The 24,150-nt window shown below is 36.4% G+C and overlaps 1 protein-coding gene across 1 annotated transcript in view; it reads right to left on the bottom strand.

Annotated features, from left to right (window-relative positions):
- Positions 1 to 446: 446 nt before the first annotated feature.
- LOC107551188 (ER membrane protein complex subunit 2-like) overlaps positions 447 to 24,150 on the bottom strand; it is a 25,784-nt gene continuing 2,080 nt past the window's right edge. Inside the window, exons 2-7 of the mRNA XM_016232715.1 lie at positions 20,717 to 20,830; positions 14,482 to 14,546; positions 12,479 to 12,564; positions 10,450 to 10,507; positions 680 to 765; positions 447 to 518 (exon numbers count right to left, since the gene is read on the bottom strand). Coding sequence (XP_016088201.1) covers positions 455 to 518; positions 680 to 765; positions 10,450 to 10,507; positions 12,479 to 12,564; positions 14,482 to 14,546; positions 20,717 to 20,830 — 473 coding nt within the window. The 3' untranslated portion in view covers positions 447 to 454. The remainder of the gene's footprint in view (positions 519 to 679; positions 766 to 10,449; positions 10,508 to 12,478; positions 12,565 to 14,481; positions 14,547 to 20,716; positions 20,831 to 24,150) is intronic.

The raw sequence follows: 24,150 nt of genomic DNA, 5'->3' as shown, positions 1-24,150 counted from the left end.
AAAAATAGCAGGCACAATTAAATATCCAATATTGACTGATACTGATAAATCAAAAGAAAAATCTCTAATAACATCCAACAACTGAAATGGTGAAAAAAAGCATTAACACTGACATTCTGACTGAATTAACTACTGTTTTTATGTTTATTTTACTTACGGTTTTAACATGTGTTAAAATTAATCTTGTATTTTCCATCAGATTCCTATAATTAATTCTTTTGAGCTAACTGAAACCCAGTAGGCAGATATTATAGAATGCCTTTTCCTTGTTTTGCCATAATATATAAAATATATATATATTTGTTTTCTTTTTTTCCAGAAACGTGTACACGTTCTAGTTACATTGTTTCTGTATGTCAGTTTGACAATTTAATTAACAATCACGTTTTATCAACTTCTTATAAGTATATATATAAAAAAAAAGAATCAACAAAATAAATTAGGAAAGAAATCATTACTCATGCTCATTGATGTAGAGTTCTGACAGCTCATGCCAAGCTTCCTGGTCTCCCACAAACCTGCAGGACAGAGTAGTGGTAGTTAGCACATCAGAAAGGCCACTGTGGACAAAAGGGGGGTCAGGGAAAGGCTTGGGGGGCCAACTGAATCAAATGCAAAACCCCTTTTAATTAACAAGTGGAGGGGAAGGGGGGTCTAAATCCTCTTGTAAAACACTCACTGCTCCAGATATTCGTTGAGCTCGCGGATGGCCTCACTGCTTTTGCCCTGTGCTCGCAGGATGGAGATCTTGCGCTTCCTTGCTGCCTGTTGGGTTGACATCAACAGAGGATTAGGGCTTTAGAGTTTTAAGTGTTTGTTAGCAACAGAAAAGAGCAAAGAGTGAAGAGTGAAAGAAAGAGGCATGTGTAAATGATCATAGTATTGTGAGAGCTGAAGGAATCTCCAGAATCCCCTGGGGTTCTGCTGATCAAACTCTGAAAACAACAGGGACAGCAAAGGCATCTAACAGAGTTGGATTTTACCTCCATGTTATGAGTTTTGATCAGACAAATAATGATTTTGAGATTTACACTAAAAAAAAAAAAAATATTTAGACATATTACAATGACGTTAAACATGGTCAGACTGTCACCAAATAACACTTCGGACAGAACATTTGGGATTTTGGTGGTTCTAGTTAATCTACACAAAACGTCTTATTTTAGTTTCATCAATTTGTGACCGAGTCTTGCATATCCAGACTTCTGGCTTATGGCAAACTGGCCTCATGTTTTCTTGTTTTAACACAAAACAGAACTAAAAAAAATTTATAAAATTACGCTACAAACAAAGTTTCACATCACATATAAAATTCACATTTACAAATTTTCAAACTCAAACCTATATTATACACCACAAAATTATATTTTGTTATTTCTGTCTTTGTATTAACAACTTTAAGTTTTGAGTACAGCTTACTTGAGAAATTTAAGGCAATCTGTTTCCACACATTTGTCTAGTAATGTGAACAAAGCAGACTTGTTAAGAGAACTGTTTTGTTTGAGTTCTGTGCACTAAGCTTAACTTACATCTCTAAGTTGGCTGAACTTGTCAAATTGAGTTAGCAACACTCAAGTTTTCTGGTAACCATATACATATACACAAGTTACCTATACAAAGTTACAGTAAGTTTTATTAACTCAAAAATGATAAACTAATTTGCTTGAGAAATTTGAGGCAATCAGTTTCCACAGGTTTTCCAAGTAAGTTCAACTAATTACTTTTTACAGTGTGGACCGCTATAAGTAAGCCATCTGCCATATTGGAATGATCAAAGCAGGTCTGTGAACACACAAGAGCAAGTTGCCTGTATGTCTGCAACCCTAGTTATATGCATGTATGAATATCTATATCTGCAATAGACTTCACCAGATGATTTTGCTAAACTAACACAATACAACAAGATGAAGTCTTTAGCAAACACAACATTTAAAATGTACTATAGTTTAAAACCTATAATATTGACTAAATACATTAAAAACACAAAACAAAACATTTTTACCTGTGAAAAGTTATCCAATTTCTTCAGGAATTTAATTTCAGCTATTTTATTTAATTTCTTTACAAACAGAGGCTGTGCAATATCATTTTGAAACTCACAGATTTGTATTCTGAGTGACAACACATTAAGTGTTTCAAGATGGCAGACATGTCGACGTGTCTGGAGCGATCGAATGTGGCATCTACCTATACATACAGTATCTATGTTAATGAGCACTGATTTGCATACAGCTGTTACCGGGGAAACCACTGTATTTCTGCTGTTCCAAAAGCGCCACCTGCTGTCAGAGAATGAATTTGTATTTTCAATCAGCCTGTCTGCTGTTTTTGTTAAGAACAGTGCGAAAATTGAATCATATTATTTAAGCACCAAACACACAGCTGTAAATGTGAGCCAGTGGATAGCTAATATGCCCTAATATAAAAATCTTAAGACAGTAAGATATATTTATGTTTTAAATGCATGTAATAATTTATACTTTTGACTGATCCTTTTTCTTAATTGTCAAGTAACTATAAATCACGTTTTTTTTTGTCATATTACGGTTTAATTTGTTAGCACTGACATTTCTCATATGGTATTAATTGTATTTATGCAGGTCTTTAAAAAGGTGTTAAAATTTTAATAATAAAAAAAAACCTGCAGATAACCTGATATTGGCTAAAAGATATTGACTGTAATGTTACCTTCTTTAATTCTACCTCTCAATTTTCCAAAATTATTTTTTCATAAAGCCCCGTAAAATAGCATGTTCAAACAAAGGATGCAAAATGTGCTAAAAGTAGAATTGTGTGGGGGAGATGTTTAATTATGTAAATAAAGTTCTTCGTAATTTGAAATATTTGCATTGGAGCATTTCTCTTTTTTGTATTATAACACAATACAAAACAATCCCTCCCTCCATTGGGGAAAGTGCCATCACAAATAGTGTGTAAATCTGTGGGAAACACGGGGTCTCACAACACCCTAAAAGTGTCAATCCGTTTTTCATGAATTCTGAAATAGGACGTCATGGAGGAGAATTAAATGCTGTCAGTCATTGGGCAGAAGTGCATGTGCAGTTCTTTTTTTCCTCACCTGAGGCAGTGTTATAATAAATAGCCTTGCACCATCAAATTGTCCCAGATGACATTTCCTTGAAAGCATATTATTACTGCATTCAAGTCATAAGTAATATAACAGCAGATACCGAGAAGTAATGTCTTTATCAGATTAGAAAGCCTGTGGATTCTGGTGCATGAGCAACAGCGAGGACACTGCTTACATAAGGAAGAGTAAGAAAAGACCCATTTCAAGTGGTGAAAATAACACATTGCCAAAGAGCCATGGGCCATATGCATTCACATAAACTTATGAAGCCTAGCTTGCATCAGCCACAAATAACGTCCGCCTTGTTCCGATGCAGAAGTGACCTTCAGGCGGATTAGAATCTCATCAATCTGAATCAGAAAGTATTACGCCAGGTTCGACGACTTTTCCAGGAGCGGCTCTTTTTTCCCTTCACTGGTGAAAGGAGAGCAAAGAGCAGAAGCTTTACCGTTAGAAGTGCCCCAGATATTATTTATGAACTGGCACTTGATAGAGTGGGTCTTCCCTACTACCACAGCACGGACCAAACTCCATCAAGCCGGGCATGAGTCACGTCTGAAAGGCCATAAATCTGGAACTGCTATGATACCACCGCCACTCCAAATCCACTTATCCATCAACCAGGCGGCCAGACGAACCTGCTTCACTGGCTGCTCGAGCTAAAGAGTTGATGAACTGCCAAACCCCTACTGTACGCAAGTCTGATAGTACTTACTGGATCAGCGGAAGACATGGTTTCACATTACCGGGCTGCAGATGACAGGTGAAATAAGGCTATAGCTACAACCTCAAGCTGTTTGGATTACTATACCTTCTGTATAGCTATATAACTTTATCCTCCAAAAGTATTTCAAGAAACTGGAACGGAATCATACGGCAATTCCAAATAGTTTAAGCTATCAAATGTTATTGCTAATGTTCAGTTTCTGCCAAAGAACTGATTTCTTTGTACTTGGTACTGAACAAGGCGGAAGACTATTTGCGACCTCAGGTTATTTACTCGGGCCCCATATCTGTCTTTCGTTTCCTCTTAGTGCACTTGGCACTGACAGAAACATACAGAGGCTGGTAGACCAGAGAGTCTTACGAAACTTTATTAAACAATGAGCTATTCCAAACCATTTCAGTCTCTTTATTTCTTTTCCTCCCTCTCGCTTCTTTCGACGTGATCTAGGAAAGGCCAGCATTTCATTTTCTTCGCGATTCTTTCTTTTTAAGCATTTCTGAGTGGCTCTCACCGTGAAGGACCTGGCTGCTTCTATCAACCCCTGGCTCCACTTTCAGACTGCCGTTGAGAGCCCACCTCCAGGGATTTCAAAGGCAAACGTTGTTCCCACAGGGTGAAGAGGAGTTGACTCTCAGTGCTGTGGTGTACCGGCACGACTTCAAAATCATCCTTAAATCAGAGAATTACCTGCTACTGGTTTCAACGTATCCAGACCAAATCTACAATCTTAAGAATGGTTTAAGATAAAAATGATCAGTAGCAGTCAACGAGTTATATCTAAGGGTGTGTTCACACTTGTCATGTTTGGTTCAATTAAAACGAACTCTGGTGCGATTGCTCTGTTAGTGCGGTTCATTTGAGTAAGTGTGAACACTGCCATCCGAACCCTGGTGCGCATCAAACAAGCAGACCGAGACCGCTGAAAAGATGGGTTTCGGTCCGCTTCCAAAGGAACTCTGGTGCGGTTTGAATAATATGTGATGCAACACAGACCAAATACTTCTAAACTAACCAAAAACAAGAAGTAAAGACAAGATGCGACGCTATGCGACATGATTTGACAACACGGTGTAACCAAAACAAAATGAGCAGAGGGCAAACATGCAGCAACTATGAGGTAAAGTGCCTTTTATGAGCTCCTTGCGAGTTTGCAGGTGGTGAAAATAAAATTATATGTACACGCAAGAATGAGTGCGCTTAGCCCAGCAGACGGCATTAGGCGTGCTCGACTTAAAGCGGTGCTGAGCAGACCGATCGGTTAATGGGTGCTTGATATCATACACCCGCAGCAGCGCTTTAAGTCTAATGCACCTTTTGTTTGGGGTGTTCGGTGAGTTCCATCACGATATATACGTCATTCAAGCCGACCAATCAGGTTGTGAACGTATCACTATGCCTTTAGGTTCGGTGTGTTTAAGTTCTCTGTCAAAAATGCTAATGCGAATGCTAAGTGGACCAGGACCAAATGTATCATTTTCCTTTTTGGCCTGGACCAAATGAACCAAACGAACCGAACTACAAGTGTGAACACACCCTAACTGTTCAAAAGGCTTAGAATAACGGTCTCACAAAGTGTCATTTCAAAGAAGAAGGTTGTGCTTTCAGAAAAAAAGACTAAATGTATGAAAGTCCAAATTCATGAGAACATACAAATCTCGTGAAGCAATGTTAAAAGAAAGTTCAGTCAAGAATGACATTCTGTCATCATTTACTCATCCTCATGTCACATTTTATTCTGAAGAATGTTTCAACTGTGCTTGTCTATACAAATGAAAGTCAAAAGGGTGCAAAGCAACATTAGACCCCACTGACTTTATAGACAAAAACAAGTATCTTCTTTAAGTGTTATACAAAAAAACGAATGCCAGATAATTTTCTAAGAACTGTATAAAAAATTAAAAAATTAAAATTGGACCAAAACAGTGTCAGTTCAGAAGAAATCTGTTTGACCTTTACAAACTCCATCTTGTACTGCACTGTAATTGCGTGTAATTCTAGGGGTCAACCTCAGGAGGATTCTCATTGACTTCAATTGCTTTCACAAACACAACCATGTTTATCCTGCTTACAGACAGAGTGAGAGTGCTGAAATTCAGTGAATGCAGTAAGCCTGCTATGTCAATCAGTGTTAAAATAAAAAGCTTGTTAACATTACATTTAAGTGTTCAGCAATTGGCACTGTTTTAGGTGAGTAAAGGTAGACCACTTCAAAGATAGACAGATGGATAGAATGAGCAATAGTTGGATAGACGGAAGAAACAACAGATGGATAGATCGAACGAATGACAGATAGACCAAAACAGACAGATGCATAGGCAAGTAGACTGACAGAATGAACGAACGATAGTTAGAATGATAGATAGATGGATAGATAGACAGATTTAAGTGTTCAGCAATTGGCACTGTTTTAGGTGAGTAAAGGTAGACCACTTCATAGATAGATAGATAGATAGATAGATAGATAGATAGATAGATAGATAGATAGATAGATAGATAGATAGATAGATAGATAGAAGCCAGGAAGAACTTCTCCATATCATTGCTGTAGGTATTGGACCATAATGAGCGATGGAAGGGCTAGGAGTTTGAACATTTTTTGGACACCGCCATGGCAGAGAAACCTTGAGCAATTTTTGTTGATTCAACAATTTTGGTTAATGGGTACCACATCTATTCCACAGCCTATAATTACAACAGTTCAGTTTCCAATCTCAGCTCCGCATGCTGGGATGCCTCACAAGTCCTCACAATAGTCGCCAATTTTCCGCCATTTTCTTAGATCATGCCCTCATCCCATTCCACTGAACAACACAGCGTTTAGATAAGCCTTGCATTTACAGACAGGTGACCTAGATGATGTCATCCCTCCCATACCACAACCTCTTGTCACCCCGCCTGGGATTGAATGGTGGGAAAATACAGTCTAGTTGCCACTGCACAACGACTCTTCAATGGTTTTCTTTCAATCCCTCCCTCAAAATGCACAGCATTTGACAGGAGGTGACTTGCGTTTGGAAGTATCAGAAAACAGGCACATCTCTTTCAGGGCCATCAGAAAAAAATAAGGGCTGAACCTAATTGTGTCAGGGTGGTTCACATGGTTCTCGCCTACACCATTTCCAGAAGTGGGTGAATCCTTCCAAGCCTAGCCTACCATGTTCTGTCAATGTGCATTCAGCGTGACAATAAGACATGGGATTTTTCTGCTTTTCACAGTGAAAACATGCCCCTGATAGCTTAACTGATGGCCTGTTTTGGTCTTTTGACTTAGAGAGCCACCTAATCACCTCTATAAATCCTGAAAGAGTAAAGCCCTACAGCATGACATTTCACAGAGCGATCAAGCAAAGCTTTAAGAATCTGTCAGCCCATTTCACTTCATTTCCCAGACTTCCTGGTTCAAAAAAAAAAAAAAAATGACAGCTGTCTGAGTGATCATTCACAAATGCACATTTCCTTTTAGGAGATGATGGTTACAGCCGGTTTCTGCGAGAGACTGATGAGGTAATGAGACATGGTTGGACAGTATTTTCCAGTGATTTTCCTGCTGAACTGTGTGTAAAAGGACCTTTTCATTATATTGATGGTGACGATTCAAATTTGGGTTAAAATGAGAGTTCATAAATAAAAAGCCATGTTTAACAATTTTGATTTTATTTATTTTTTTAAGTTTACCCAGATTTCACAAAAGGTATGTGTGTAAATATTATATTTCTACCTGCAGCTGTTTAGTAATGGAATATCATATTTCTCCTCATGGTTTTTATTAATACGGAAGACAAAGTTCATGTAAAAGGCAAGACTTTGATGGGGACATTTGCAAAAATCATGGTATTGCCACATTCTTTCCCAAGGCGTGTTTGGCTTGGATAACACTCGGACACTGGGAAACATATTTCCCCAAGGGGAAATTTGTTTCATATCTTTTGGATGTTAACAGAGGGGCAAAGCGATATGATTACTAGATTGTGAAAAATAACGTAACCGCACTGGTTTGATGATATCCGTTTTGAACCGATCTTCTCAACTTCCCATTTACACGGCCTTAAATGTGCTTGCAATTTAACCTTGATCATGGGAATAGGGTGAGTGCCTCGGTTGAAATGCACAAAAAACAAACAGTACAGGCCTCTCGTTTTCAGAGGGAGAAAGACGGATAGGAGCAGTTCGGTCCAACAGTAACAGATAGTTAAATAAATATCAATGGTAATGGTATAACAAATGCAGGGACGAGAGGAGTTTTTTTTTTTTTTTTTTGCGCCCACAAGATGAAGACGGTGATAGCTTAAAGCAATAGTTTAAAATGAAAACCCCAAAATAAAAATTATGTCATTATTTATTCACTTGTTCCAAACCCGCTTGACTTTCCTCAGTGAAACACAAAAAGTGATTTTTATTTTATTATTATTTTTTTAGAATATCCTGGCCAATTTTCAACATAAAACAGAATAAGCACTGGGGCTGTCATGCTCCCAAATGATAAAAAAAACACCAAAAAGTGACCCTAAAGACCTAAAAAAAAAAGTCCATAAAAGTAGTTTCTTTCTCTCCTTGGCAGGTTAAGTTAATGAGAGAAGTAGCAATGTCTGATGTGTGAAATAATTATTTTTCTAGTCAGATCTGTTCAATACATAATTTGACTGATTGATCTGGTTCTTGAATTCAACTCCCTTATTCAATGATCTAGTCAAAACAGTTAACAGTCCAGTGAAGAAGAAGATTATCAATGAATAACACTTTAAAGCTCATGACTCCAGAAGATAAAAAAAAAAAAAAAAAAAATCTAATTATTTTATGATATTTTTATCCTGTTTTTACATACTTTTTTAAACTTAAAAGCTCCCCATTCATCATAATTGCATGCAAAAGAGTGACATTATTAAAAATTGATCATAGAAGAAAGAAAATCATTAAGGTTTGGCACAATATGAGGGTGAGCAAATGATGACAGACTCTTAATTATGGGTGAACTATCCCTTTAAGGCAGAAAACAGGCAGAGAGAGCGATCACCAGGGGGAAGGGGGTCCTGCCGGAGCGCATATGAGGGTTTATTGACTTTGCCAGTAAAGCCTCCATGTGTTCAAAACAGATGAACGGTGAAGTGTGGAATCCGTGCATGATATCCAAAGAACAAAAGTATCCGCTTATTCATGCGCACTTTGCCAGCCAAGAGAAAATGTTTAAAACATCTAAGCAAGTCCATGTGTAAAGACGTGTTTTGCGTCTACAGGGAAGGACCAAAACAAATAAGATTATGAAAACACTTTAAAACATTTATTTTCTTGCATAGCTGCACAGCCCTTATGCAAGAACAAAATGTGTTTTGAGGTGATGGTGGAAAGATATTGGAAAAACATGGAGCATACTTGGATATTGTAAACCACTCCACTAAAAACTAATTTATTAGTTTACACTCCACTAAATAAATATTAAGTGAATAAAAAAAACAGACTTCATGTGTTACGCCAAGACAAGACAAATCAACAGCTAATGGTACATTTGGGCTTTTAATACCTAAGTGATCTATAAATAATAAATAAATTTAGGACTGAACCACATACTTTAAAGGGAAAGTTCACCCAAAAATAAAATACACTACCGTTCAAAAGTTTGGAGTAGGTAAGATTTTATTTTTTAAAGAAATTAATGTATCTATGCACAAAAGAAGCATTAAATTGATCAAAAGTGACAGTAAAGACATTTATAATATATATATAATATAACTTTCTATTGAAAGAATTCTGAAAAAAAGAATCACGTTTCACAAAAATATTAAGCAGCAAAACTGTGTTCAACATTGATAATACGTCTTGATAATACGGTAAATCTCACACGTGCGGGCTTTCACATGGAGCAGCCTTTACTACACAGAGCTGTTGTTCACTGACAAGCTGCGCAAAACCACGATCATATTTTGCGCAGCTTGTCAGTGAACAACGGCTCTGTGTAGTAAATGCTACTCCATGTGAAAGCCCGCACGTGATGGAGATTTACCGCTGATTACAGAACCGGCTTTACTGACAAGATGCACATTAAATATCGCATGCGATTTATCGTGCAGCCCTAAATGGTAGTGTAACTGTGTAAAAAATCTGACCAAAATTTAATTTGTTATTCACTGATCCTCACCTCTAGTGGATCATGGAGTCATTGAGTTGAACTCAAGAACCCAATCACTAAAACTCTAAAAACTATTTGTTTTGTGAGGAAATAAAACCCAATGCAGTTGTAATGACATACAGGTGATTAAATGAAGACCGAATTTTCATTTCTGGATGAACTATTCCTTTAGGGTATCTAAAGGTTAAAGGTAAAAAAAACGAAGGGAAAAAATCAGCACCTCTGGGACCGCTCTATGGAGTCTCAGGAAAAGCGATAAATCCCCATCTTCAAAAGACAAGGCATTTATTTTTGCTGAGTTTGCCACGGCTGTGTTTAATGCAACTGAAGTCCATAAATCAATGGTCTTTGTTACCCTCACACACTTGTAGTACTGCGTTTGCGTGTGTGTGATTTTAGCAGCTGAGGTCACTGCAGGGAGAAAGCGTTTAACTTATATGGCTGACATCTTACAAAAAATAACTTTTTAGACACCAAAACAACTTTCAAACACACTTTTTTTTTGCTTACCGTATTAGTCGGGTCATCTTGTAGTATTGAATCATACAGCTTATTGGCATCCTCATACCTTCAACAGAAAGATCATGCTTAAGGATAATCAACAGGAACACCGGTCATGTGAAATTAAGTAGTAGGGCTATCAAATAAAGTTCACAGTAACCAACTTTTTATATACACAGCGGCTTGTTTCTATAGTGACTGAGACTATGTATCCAAGCGGCAGAAATAAACAGTCATTATTGTACCTCCTCAAATAGCCAGTGTTGTGTGAGGTTTACTAGCTCCACAAAAGAGCGTAATCCACAAACGTGATTGCCTGCACTTTGATTTACCTCTAAAACAAATCAGCCTGCACTTCCACCACAAATCAGGCATCGTTTCGAAGCGCATTTTGTTTAAAAAGCATTCAGAGAAGAGACGTATATGAGTTACAGATGCAAAAAAATAAATAAATACACTCAACGGGCCTTTCAACCTGAACTGAGGGTTGGAGAGCACAGAGTGTTTGAAAAGGCATTATGAATTACGATGCTGATCTCATACAGTGTTTTCTGAAGAATAGGAGGACAATGCCATAAGCACTTCACTTTTCATGTCGAATGAAAGATGAAATCGAGTTTGTTTGTTTTTTTACGAGGGACAACCTGCAAAGCTAGCAGCCGGTCTTATGATCAAAACCTGTTTCAGCCTGCAACCAACAACAGAAGCAGCTATGGTTCTTATTATAATTTAGCTCCAACGCCACTCCTCTTCTCACATCCACATTAGAGCTCAATCACTCTCTGGCACATCTCACATGGCACCAGCCACTTTGACTTACTCTATTTATGTAGGATTCAACCATGTGGGAGAGTTTCATTTAAGCCGAGCATCTGATGGCAATTAGATCCAAATTTGCAGTTTATTTAATCTGACTGTGCAGGCGTAATCATTCACAATTACGAAACAACCTCTGGTATAACTGATAAACATGTTGAAGATATGGTGAGCAGACTGAAACAGATCTGAAATCCTATACATTAACATCAATTTATGGCCTTCTTAAAGGGATAGTTCACCCAAAAATGAAAATTTGATGTTTATCTACTTACCCCCAGGGCATCCAAGATGTAGGTGACTTTGTTTCTTCAATAGAACACAAACGAAGATTTTTAACTCAAACCGTTGCATCACGGATCAAGAATCACGGCTTTGAGAGTCAAAAAAACATACACAAACAAAACCAAATTAAACCCTGCGGCTCGTGACGATACATTGATGTGTAAAGACATAAAACGATCGGTCTGTGCAAGAAACTGAACAGTATTTATATAGTTTTTTACCTCTGATTCACCGCAATGTCCGAACTGTCCTGAGCGCATTCTCAACAGCCGGTGCGTGACGCGTCTTCTTCTTCTTGCTTTACGGCGAATCACAGACTTATAAGTGCATTACCGTCACCTATCTCTCAAATGGACCATTGACACTATCTACAATCTCAATTAGGTTTTGTTTGTGTATGTTTTTTTGACTCTCAAAGCCGTGATACCCATTCACTTCTATTAAATGACTGACAGACTGGAACGGTTTGAGTTAAAAATCTTTGTTTGTGTTCTATTGAAGAAACAAAGTCACCTACATCTTGGATGCCCTGGGGGTAAGCAGATAAACATCAAATTTTCATTTTTGGGTGAACTATACCTTTAATTATTTCCTCAAGCATAGAGACAAGGGGAATTTTTCTCAGAGAGGAAACGCAGAATATAGGTACTATGTTTAGTACTATGGGGGGGCACAGAGGGACCCCAGAATAATAGCGGGAAAGACCACTTCCATCTTCTGAATTCCTCGCTCAGGCAAAAGAGCCACAGGACTACCAAAGGCTAAACCGTTCTCTCTCGCTTTTCCACTTAGCAGAAGGAACGGTGGCTTGCAAAATAAACAGCCTCCCTTCCCACGCATCCTGCCACTTACGTCCCAGAACCCCCCACCCCCCCTCACCCTCCCTTACAGCTAATTCAAGGCCATGGTGTTAAGATGGTGCTGCGGTGTGTCTTACCTCTCCAGAGCCTCCAGACGCATCCCTGCTAATCGCTTCACTCTGTGACTGTCTGGAAACTGCCTCTTCAGCTCCTGTAGGCAACTCTACGCAAAACACAACAACAACAATGTTGGGGTTGATCATGCAAACATGCAACTTTTCCAAATAGTCTCCGTAAACAGGTTTTCTAAACATTCTCTGTCTGCCATTGGTCTGTCAAGATCCTGTTGTAAATTTTCACTGCTGGTTAAGCCAATGTGAGAATCTACCAAAAAATGGCCCTTTTTAAATATTAAAACTACATTTTTAAATATTTTATTTCTAATATACTTATAAGTTTACACCACTGTTCAAAGCTTGGGGTCTGTAAGATTTTTTAAATGTTTTTGAAATAAGTCCCTTATGCTCAAGGCAAAATTTATTTGATCAAAAATACAGTAAACAGTAATATTGTGAAATATTATTACAATTACAAATAACTGTTTTCTGTTTTAATGTATTTTAAAAAAGTATTTAATTCCTGTGATGGCAAAGTTGAATTTTCAACAGCCATTAATCTAGCTGATTCGGATGATCCTTTAGAAATAATTTTCATATGCTGATTTGATGCTAAAGAAATATTTCTTATATCAATGTTGAAAAGAAAACTTTTTTTTTCAGAATTTTTTGATAAAGTTCAAAAGTTTTTTTTGAATGGTAGTGTTTATTATTTATACTGAACCTGGTTTCATTCTTTGTTTTTTGACTAGAAGAGAGAGAAATGAAATGGTTCTTTTATAAACAAAAAATATTTAATATTTAGTTTAAAGGGTCAATAGATAATTCTAATTCTTTTTTTACATTTCATATGTCAGGCGTTACAGAGTTACCATAAAAAAATGCTGACAAATTAAACATCAGTCATGATTATTCGCAAATAAAGAATTCATATATTTTTTGCACCACAGTTTGAGTGGTTATGCAAAGCTTGCTGAATTATAGAGCACTTGAAAATTATACTACAACTCTCAGGGGTGATGAAATGTGGGCTTCGTACATTTCTTTCACTCACAGCATTTAAAACTTTATAGATCTACTCTAAAAAGTGTGATGTGACTAGTTTGACAAGACAAAATTACAGCGAAGGATTCTGCTGACCATAAAATGAAACAGTAACTTTCCTGTCCGTGGGTCCCATGATAAACAGGTCGGCCATACAGCAGTGAGGGAAGATGTGAAAAATTGCAAGTGACGTGGGTGAGAATTCAAAGCACTGCACAGCGGAATCCCACAATTCCACACTGGCTACTATAAAAAGCAGAAGCAGGATGCAACTTTTACCAGTTCTTTCCCACTAAGATGAACAGGCCCGTTTTTTTTCACACACTCATGACTTGGTGAGGAATGGTTACTGTCAAATCCAATGTTTTCTTGGTTAGGATGGAAAGTTTGCTCTGTGGCTTATCCCGGCTGACCCATCATGCTCACAGACGGTTTTTCCCTGCTGTTTTCCTAGCCACTGGTAAGAACCTCAGAAACTGACTACTGTACGTGTTTCAAGTCAACAAGGAGGATCCGGAACATCCCTGATTTGAATCTCAAACCATTTGCTTTTTCAAAAGAACCACGTGAAACGTTGTTGCATTTTCAATGGGCAAAAATCATTTAAAGCTTAGCGAGTAGAGTGACAAGCTGAAGAGACCTTAGTCAGGGTAATGCCATATGTATTTTTGATTTATTTACATTTTAGGAATGAAAACATTACATTACAGTGCGTTCAATGGATTGTACTGATGTTTAACAACAAACCGATTGTTCAGCTGACGAAGCATTTAAAAAAAAAAAAAAAAAAAACTTTCAGTAGACAAAAACTCTTGAAACAGTCTTGAAAATTACATGATCTAGGACTTTTTTACAGTGCGTGCCATTGTAAAGTCTGTAAATCTCTCCCTCACTGCCTTGTTTTCATCCACGTTCAATATGGCGTCAAACCTGAAGGTCTATAGATGAGAGAGTGCAAAAGTTACTCAAAGAAAACTCACCCAAGCCAGATCGTCACGACTGCAGTCCAGCGCTGCAATCATCACCTGCTCGTAAATTATCCAAACTGAGCACAGGAGACAAACAGAACATGACACCATATTAGGAAGTCCATTGGTAGCAAAGATGACAAATGAACATCGAGCCCATGTGAACTCCTTTCGAGCAAACTGTGACGTTTCTTCTCTGTATCATTAGAAAAGACAATCTTTAGCATCCATCAGCGACATACTTTGTCTTCGTAATCTCCGGGTGTGGGCGAGCTGGCAGGTTTCATGGAAACGGTCAGGAAATTCACGCCACGTCGCCAAACAAAACTAAGACGCTGAATTTTGACAAGAAAACCTTAGCGTATTCATCAGTTTTATGTATCAGTTCAGTCAAACGCCGCAAAGGGTGAGCGAATTTCACTCTCTCTTCGTCATGACATGTGTTATGTGCTGAAATTGCACAGCTATCGTCGTCTCGGCCCAAAAAGTACGCCGTTACTTTGACAGATTACAGGAATTTACAATTCCTACAATTAAATGCTTAAGTAATTTCCAAGATGGCAACATTTAATGTTCAACTGGCAACCGTAACAAAGCTAGTGGCTTTAGCTGCTCTATTTACAATAAAGAAAACTGATTAGGGGGCTTGGCTAATGGATCCAATTAATGAAATTAATGCTCCATGACAGACAGACAAGTGTGTTTTGACAAGCATGCCCGAGTCTATCGGCTGAATGATTTCAAATGTGCTAATTGAGAAAGAACAATAAAATCCTACTGAACAAGAGTTTTTTGAGCTGTTTTTATGATTCCAAGTCTTGCTTTGATAATTACCATCTTGTTTCACAGCCAATTTAAGAGCTGGTTTCAATAAAAACAAGCTGTGTAAAGTATTTACCCCACTCTTTAAGGACAGTATGAATCATAATCACAACAAAAACATAAAAGTTTCTGTAAAAAGACTATATCATGCATCAATAAAATACAACTCATCACAAGTACTCTTCACCTCTTTCAAGGTGCACTTTGTGTGAGAAGTAGAAGAACAATAGCTAAGACTTTCACTGATCTTTGCTTTGTTCTTTCCTTAATTAGATAACAGGCCTATGTAGAAATTTGAAAAGCTTCCTATAGCCACGAAAATCATCGTAATTTTTTATGTTTGCTTGTATGAGCACATGTATTGCAATAAATGCCTTATTGAGGGCTGTTTGGCAACTTACAGCTTGGCTCTTTCATTGCTGTTTGCTAAGATTCCTCAAAAAGTGGTGTTGTTCTTTGACGAAACAGCCAAAAGACATTTAATAATAGTTATTTGAGATTACATGTGGTTTTAAAATAACAATATGAATGACGAAAAAAGGCATAAATTCGATTTGTGTAGCAAAAGAGCCCAATTTCTCCAATTGGTAAACCAAAATTGTCAACTGTAGGAGTGAGTTTTAGAGCCAGTATGAAGGATTGGATCACCTCTGAGATAATGATTTTAGCTGAAGGGAATTCTGGCTTTAGTAGCCATGTTTGACAACACGATTGCAGGACTTCATCTGCTTGTCTGACCAAAGCAAATAAATATTAAGCCATCTGAAATGTTTCTGCTGTTTCCACTATAACCTCATTTCAATGTCAAGAGAAAAGCTGAAAAGTCTTTTTGCTATCAAATATTTAAGGACAAATCAAGAAAATCACCAAGGAAAGAAAAAAGAATTGGCCTTCTGCAATAGTCATATTCAAGCATTCAGACACTCAACAGTAGGGCTGGGTATCGTTCAAAATGTTTTCGATATCGATACCGATACCTTGACTTCGATACCGGTTCCTGAACGATACTTTTTTCGATACCAATTTTATGAAATCAATTTTAACAAGATTACATTATCTAAAAAAAAAAAAACTTTGGTTTTATTTTTCAGCTTGTTGATGTTTATACAAACTCAAAGACTCATCTCCTGAGCCACTGCACAAAGGAACAATATGTAACCAACACAATAAATCAGTGCAAAATAGTTTTAATAAAGCTCAAATAGTCTTCAGTTTACACATCTGTTAGGCTACATTTACACTAGTTAGTATAACATATTTAATTTCAGCAACATTACATGGCCAAAACACACATTAGATGGCAGGTCCGGATTTACCTATATTTACACATTTTTGGGCCCCCTTCCCTGTTAATATAATAGACCTAATATTACCACCCAAGCAAACAAAAATATTTCTTAATCAGTGGAAACCGATACAGTGTTTTCTATCGGAATAAGCGCTTGCGTTCAGTCAATAAAAATCGAATAGTTCTTAATTTGTTTGAGAACTGAGAAAGACCATTCCATATAGTCGTGGCTAGGGATGCACGATATATCGGCCACCATATCGGTATCGGCCCATATCGGCTCATTGGCTCATGATAAGAAAATTTGGCCGATATCTTAAAGCCGATAAATAATGCATTATTTCCTTTTTACATTTAGTAAAAAGTGGCTGTGAAACATCAGCTCCAGTGGCGCAGATAGATAAGTGCGTGTCACCGACTTTTTGATGCGATCGACCCGGGTTCGATCCCGCCTTTTGCCGAGCTTTTCTTTCCTCCCTTTTCAAATCTCGTATTAGCAATGGATTCTATTTACACTAAGTGAAAATAGCAGTATTTTTAGCAATATGCTATTTACACTAAGTGCAAATACCTAGTTACACTATGTTAAAATAGCAGGATTTCTACTATCAAGTATACTACTTGTTGCAAATAGTGGCAATTATCTGCACTTCAGTATTGTAGTACATTATAAAACAGTATGCAATAATAATGTAATAAATTATAATTTAAATTTAAATAGATGCCACCTTATTGGTACAATAAAGCCCTCCCTACACCCACCCGATACTTTATTTTCAACTTTTTGATTATTTCCTTAATTTATATTGAAAATAAATGCCTTTACGGTGTGATACGAGATTTGAGAAGGGAGGGGAGGGGAAAAAAGAACGGCAAAAGGCGGGATCGAACCCGAGTCGATCGCGTCAAAAAGTCAAGGGCAAGAACTTATCCATCTGCACCACTGGAGCTGATGTTTTACAGCCACTTTTAACTAAATCTAAATATACACTCCGTATTTTCTATTCCAGAGTAAAGGCAATTGGTGTATATTTACATTTAGTAAAAAGTGGCTGTGAAACATCAGCTACAGTGGCGCAGATAGATAAGCGCGTGTCACCGACTTTTTCATGCGATCGACCCGGGTTCGATCCTGCCTTTTGCCTAGCTTTTCTTTCCTCCCTTTTCAAATCTCGTATTAGCAATGGATTCTATTTACACTAAGTGAAAATAGCAGTTGTGTTTTCTGACTTGTTATAATGTTTTCTGAATTGTTATGTTGTTTTTAGACTTCCATTTGCGTTTGTAATTTGTTATTTTGTTTTCAGAATTGTGATTTGTTCTACACTTCTCGGCCACCGTAGATAACAGAGGCTTGAGCCATTGATATATAGGCTTACGAAGTTATTAATGCAGTCTAATGCGGTTATTAGAGAGAGGAAGAAAGAGAGATTAAGTGCGTGTGAATACCTGCGTCTATGCGTCTCTCAGCAGCAGCATCTACTAATAGGGAATCTTTAAGTTAAACTCCTTCATGAACCTTGCTACTGAGAAATGTCATGCAGCTTTTCAGCTGCGAAACTATTTTACTGATACATTTGCGGTGCAGCGCAAGTTTCTGTTCGCTTCTCCGCGTGTCTGCACTGTGTGTGCGTCTGTGAGAGAGACTGGGAGAAAGAAAGCCTGATTTCCGTAGACTACATAAAAAAGGTGGAAGACATGGAAATAGTTTGTAATTTTTTACCCTATTGTTTGTTTTTATATGTATTTGCTCAATGTCTTGAGCAATGCGTAAATCCGGCCCTGTTAGACGGCAATCGGAAGTTATTACAAACACTCGATGGTGGTTTAAAGTGAGTTTTGAGTAAAAGCGGAATATAAATCTTATTTATTGTCTTATGTAGCATGATGCTACAGTTTGCATGAATGGTCACATAACACGCGCTTTCGGTCGTGTAACGTTAGTATGAGCGGACATCTGCATATGATCGAAACTCCACGCAGCTCCAGCGCTACTCTATACTGGTGGTATTACAGTACCACGAGAGCTAAAGAGAGCAGACTGCTCCGTGCGCTTTAGATTCGCTCTCGCGGATGATCGATCTGCACTGCACCTCTTCTAGTCGAACACACCGGCAAGTGCTGCAGGCTTATTGGCTCACTGACGCTGATGAGATTAACCCCTTAGGTATCGAAATTTGGTACCGAACGACAAGACGTTTTTCGATACTCGATGGTATCGAGGCAATTCGGTCGGTGCCTAAAAAGTATCGAACTCGATACCCAGCCCTACTCAACAGACAATACTTTTGTTAGAGAGAAAAATAAGAGTGTTCAGCATACATGCGTTTATAAATGTGTGTTTTGTTTTTTTCTGGTTTTGGGATCCAAATCTAAAAAAAAAAAATTACTTTTGAAACAAATTAGTGGAACATTAGTGTATCCAAACACTTCAGCCAAAAAAATAAATAAAATTAATGACATTTAATGCTGAAATTTGCCATAAACTTCTTATTTTGAAATGTACTGCCTAAAGGAAAATAAATGTTAATGGCTTGCACCACTGAACTTTTATTGCCCAGACTGTTCTACAGACCGCAAAACCTTAACTAGTCACTTAGTGAGGTTTATTTATATTTTTATAAAAATGTAAGTTTTTAGTGGCAGTGGTTTAAAAAGTGAATTTAGAGGCAACTTCTCAGAGAGTGTTTTATCTCACATTTTAATAGTAAAGCCTTTCAGAGAGGTTGCACTTTAAATTCATTCCTCTTTAAATCACTACCGCTGCAGCCATCAATGCAGTGCTTTTGTAACAAACTCGCCACCTTCATAAATTTCAAGACAATTACTGTCAAACTTCAGATCTCCTGCTGTGGGAAATGTTCTTATTATTTGTCTAATGGGAATATAACTTCAATGTTTTGTGAGGACTATGATGGTTCCATGCAATAAAATGTTATAGTTATTCAACCTATTTATTTTTTAAATATCTGTCAGTTTTTCTATTGAAGAGATGAGCTTAGTGTGCATAAAAGATTGTTGTCAGGTAGACATCACCCTAAACCGGATCTAATTATAAAACTCATTAAGTTTATAATTAACTCTACACTGCAAAAAATTATTGTGATTTTAACAGTAAAAGACTGTAAAAATACTACAGTAAAAACCTGCTAATTGGTTAACAGTAAGTTTCCATACTATATACGGTGAATAAATGTAATTACATTTGATGTAATTTTACAGTAAAATAAATGGTAGAAATACGGTTTTTGGAAGTGAAAAATAAAAGGTCATTGTATAATTTGCAGTGAAAAAATGTAAATCGACACTCTCAGAATTCCCTGCATGACACTTCATATTTGATGGGGGGTTTTTTTGTTTAAATAACTATGTTTCTTCTTAGTTTTTTCTTATCAGTTGTGTACATTAGGGTTTTATCTTGCATCTAATGTTGTTAAATTAATGTTATTGCATTATTTCAGTATAATGTGTGTTATACTTTCGCTTCAGCCTGAGGCTTACTCATTTCACTTTTGGTGTGAAAAGGCTTTTATATATTTGCCAAAAATATAACTTTTTTTATTTTAAAAACAAACAAGCAAGCCCTGTCCAGAATTAAAACGTAACGCAAAAGTAACGTAACACATTACTTTCCATAAAAAGTAACTAAGTAACGTAATTAGTTACTTTTTTATGGAGTAACGCAATATTGTAATGCATTACTTTTAAAAGTAACTTTCCCCAACACTGACCATGATGGTGTTTAGTGTTTGTGTGAATGACACTGCACCTTCTATATATAAATATTGCCCTCCTCAGTTTGTGATGAGCTTTGGTTCATCATGTGACTTTCTCATCACCACCAGTTTTTGGTGGTTATCAGTGCATTACAATGGTTCAAAACTGATATTAGTACTTCAATATGTTGGTTTATTAATATTACATCAGTTAATGAATTACGGTATTTTATTGTGAATTTCAGTTAAGTCTGTAAAACCTAAAATGTAGCTACCATATTTTTAACGGTGAAGTTCTGGCAACCACAGCTGCCGGTATTTTACCGTAAATGTCACAGTGTATAATGTTATAGAGGCTAAATGTTATTTGTGTTTTATAACTTCTTATAACTTTGCTTTTGTTTACTGTAAATGTACTTACTGTCATCTCCCAGTTTAGATGCGTGCTCATTAAGCAGCTCTTCACCGACATCCACAATCTGCTCACTGTTCCTGTAATTCTCTTCTCTCCACTTACGGAGTTTGTCACGCATTTCTGAAATGCAAGAAAGAGACACATTAGTGCTTGGCTGAAACTTTATAACCAATTTAATTTCATCAATTATTTCTTGTGAATATAACATACTTTCTATATTCATATTCCTACTTGGTTTTCAATATCTTTAGTTCTCCATTAGACTGACATGCTTCCTGACTACATACAGGGTTCCCACTCTTTCATGAACACCAGCTTCAGGGACTTTCAATTACTTTTTAAAGCACCATTTATTTTATATCAAGCACCTATCAAATTCACACCACAGAATATGTAGTGTCATGAAAGACCTTACAGTACTTAACATTTCACTTACACTTAACATTTACATTACAAATTTCAGAGTAATAATGTTTTGAATGTGTAGGTTTCATAAATTTTGACCGTTTTGAGCAGTCGTGTTCAAAGGAATTTAATTAAATCCATTGAAGTCAGTACTGGTGATAAAATTAAATTTCTAAAATATTGATAAAATATGCATCAAACTGATTTTTGCTGTAGTTCTTGTACGAGATTTAAATTTGAAAGAATTTCTCAATTTTTAAATTAATAAAAAGTGGCTAAATGTTGTAATAACATGGTAAAACCTGTTAACATTAAACATTTGCATACGTTACTCATTAATGAATAAACTCAAGTCAAAATAATTTTGTAAATTACTTTTTATTGTAAATCCCATTTTTTCATCTTTGACCTAGGAATTGAGCTCAAACATGCAGCTGCTCAAAACGTCAGTATTTTTGAAAATATTTTATGAGCATTTATAAACCTTGTACATGTGCAAATCTGTAAAAAAAATTATATAAAGAAAAGAAAAGAAATGAAAAAAATAGGACTTTCTATTTGCAGGTTTCATAAATTTAGACCGTTTTGAGCAGTTGTGTTCAAAGGAATTTAATGAAATCCATTGAAGTCAGTACTGGTAATATTCAAATTCAATTTCTAAAATATTGATCAAATATGCATCAAACTGGTTTTTGCTGTAGTTCTTGTGCAAGATTTAAATTTAAAAGAATTTCTAAATTTTTAAATTAATAAAAAGTGGTTAAATGTTGTAATAACATGGTAAAACCTGTTAACATTAAACATTTGCATACGTTACTCATTAATGAATAAACTCAAGTCAAAATAATTTTGTAAATTACTTTTTATTGTAAATCCCATTTTTTCATCTTTGACCTAGGAATTGAGCTCAAACATGCAGCTGCTCAAAACGTCAGTATTTTTTGAAAATATTTTATGAGCATTTTAAACCTTGTACATGTGCAAATCTGTAAAAAAAATTATATAAAGAAAAGAAAAGAAATGAAAAAAATAGGACTTTCTATTTGCTTTTAAACTGTAAACGCTTTTCACTAAACTGTTTTTCCAATTTTTAAAGTTCTACATTTTCTCCTTAGCTCCATGTTGCAGTACGTTTTGGGAGTTCATTTTTAGTCCATCTCCTATCCTGAAAAGTCTGTCTTGCAGAGACTGACAAAAATTAGCTCCTAAAACTTACTGCCAGATTCTTGAAGATCAATTCTTCTAACAGTGGTACAAGAGGATGTGGTGCTGGTTCTTCAAGAGTCACTCTCAACTTATCCATCTATAAAGCCTATAAAAATAGTCTTCATGTATTTCACAACCCTTCAGAATGTTATTCTAATTAAGTAGGGGTCATTTTTAAGGATTTTTTTACCCAAGAAAAGTCTCTGAGAACCTGACACCTTGTAATTCTGGAGACTCAAGGTTGCAGTTCTGGAAAATAGTGGCACTGGAGACTAAAAGGTTCCTGATAGTTTCACACCTAATTCTTCACATTAATTATTCATTATTCTGCAGTTAACATGCTCTTTTCTTCTCCACCTGTTTTTTCTGACCCCACTGACCCAATGAGCCTTTTGCTGACCAATGGTCATGCCTTAACTTTGAAATTTCTGTATTGCATTAGTTTTTAATATTTTTCATGGGGATTTAATCATTTTTGACTTCTCAGACGGAGTTAATTCTCATTTTTGGCTCATTTCATCTGTAAAAGAAAACCTGCCTAATAATTCTGCACACTTTAATAAGGAGTTTTTTTTATTTCCAGCCTTCATGTACAATAATATATCACTTCTAAATGATTAAATACAAAAATAATAGTAGTTATTAAGATTGATGTGGTTTGGAATTGGTCAAATGTGCTTGGAAAAAAATATGATCAGAATATCAACGTGCCTAATAATTATGCACACACTGTAAGATGTGCTCCCTTTACACAGAGTAAGCATGATCGCGAAATCAAAAGTGAAAGTGAACAGCGAGCGCTCATTCAAATGCGATTTCAATACCCCGCATATTGATAGCGGCTCCCTGATGTGCAAACATAATATACAATATTAGAATGTTTGCAGGAGCGGGACACACACTTTGCGGGAGTGGGCGGTAATGGTCAGAAATTCAGCGGGATCGGGCTTAAGAAAACTGTCCCCAAGGCTCTAGGCTGCGCATCAACACACACGCTAAGTTTTTTCGGCTACCCCATCTCCACCCCCAATCATTAGTGTCGTTTCGCTCTGTCTTTGACAGAACATATAGGACAATTTTTGAAATAGCGCCATAAAAAGGGGTTGAAGCAAAAAATATATATATTTTGACTGAATATTTTTCCTCAGCCAAACCCCATTCCACAGCCATACCTGTCACACACACAGTTTAAAAGCATGTTTTTCTTCTTGTAATTAGGAGCGCTTGTTCTCCTAATTCAAAAAATATAGGAGCACCTTCTGATCAATAATAAAAAATTCTGATAAAAAATTAGCCTTCCTAATACGAGGTGACATTTCACTCAAAGTGTAATGGCATCTTCTTCATCTATGTCAAATTCAAAAATGTATGTTTATAAGCTTTTTAAAATTTCTATTTAAAACAATATAATAAGAAGTAGAATAAGACAAATAGGTTACCAATCATATGAAATTAGTATTAATAAAAAATTTATTTGTACTACAGAGGTGGCACAGAAGAACACAAAAGTGGCTTGTAGGTACATTTTCAGACGTTTAATGAGGCTCAGAGGTGGCATGAGTGCAATTAAATTCATACATTTATGTGGAGATTAATGTTTTAAATATAACATTTTGAATACAGAAATATTAAATGATTTAAATAACTGAAATGATACGCTAAAAATGAAACTAAATCCACCACCCGATAGTGACAAGTCACTGATTTTATCACTGAATCATTCATTCAATTGATTAATTCAAATGGCTGATTCATTCAGGAATGAAGCAAGTGACTGTCGTTATGAATGGGTAATCTTGAATCACTGACTCACTAGATTCGTTCAAAAA

The sequence above is a fragment of the Sinocyclocheilus grahami genome, unplaced genomic scaffold (genome assembly GCF_001515645.1).
Source record: "Sinocyclocheilus grahami isolate Dianchi unplaced genomic scaffold, SAMN03320097.WGS_v1.1 scaffold417.1, whole genome shotgun sequence".
NCBI lineage: Eukaryota > Metazoa > Chordata > Actinopteri > Cypriniformes > Cyprinidae > Sinocyclocheilus > Sinocyclocheilus grahami.
The sequence above is the reverse complement of the archived record's forward strand: the minus strand, read 5'-3'. Positions and strand labels throughout refer to the sequence as shown.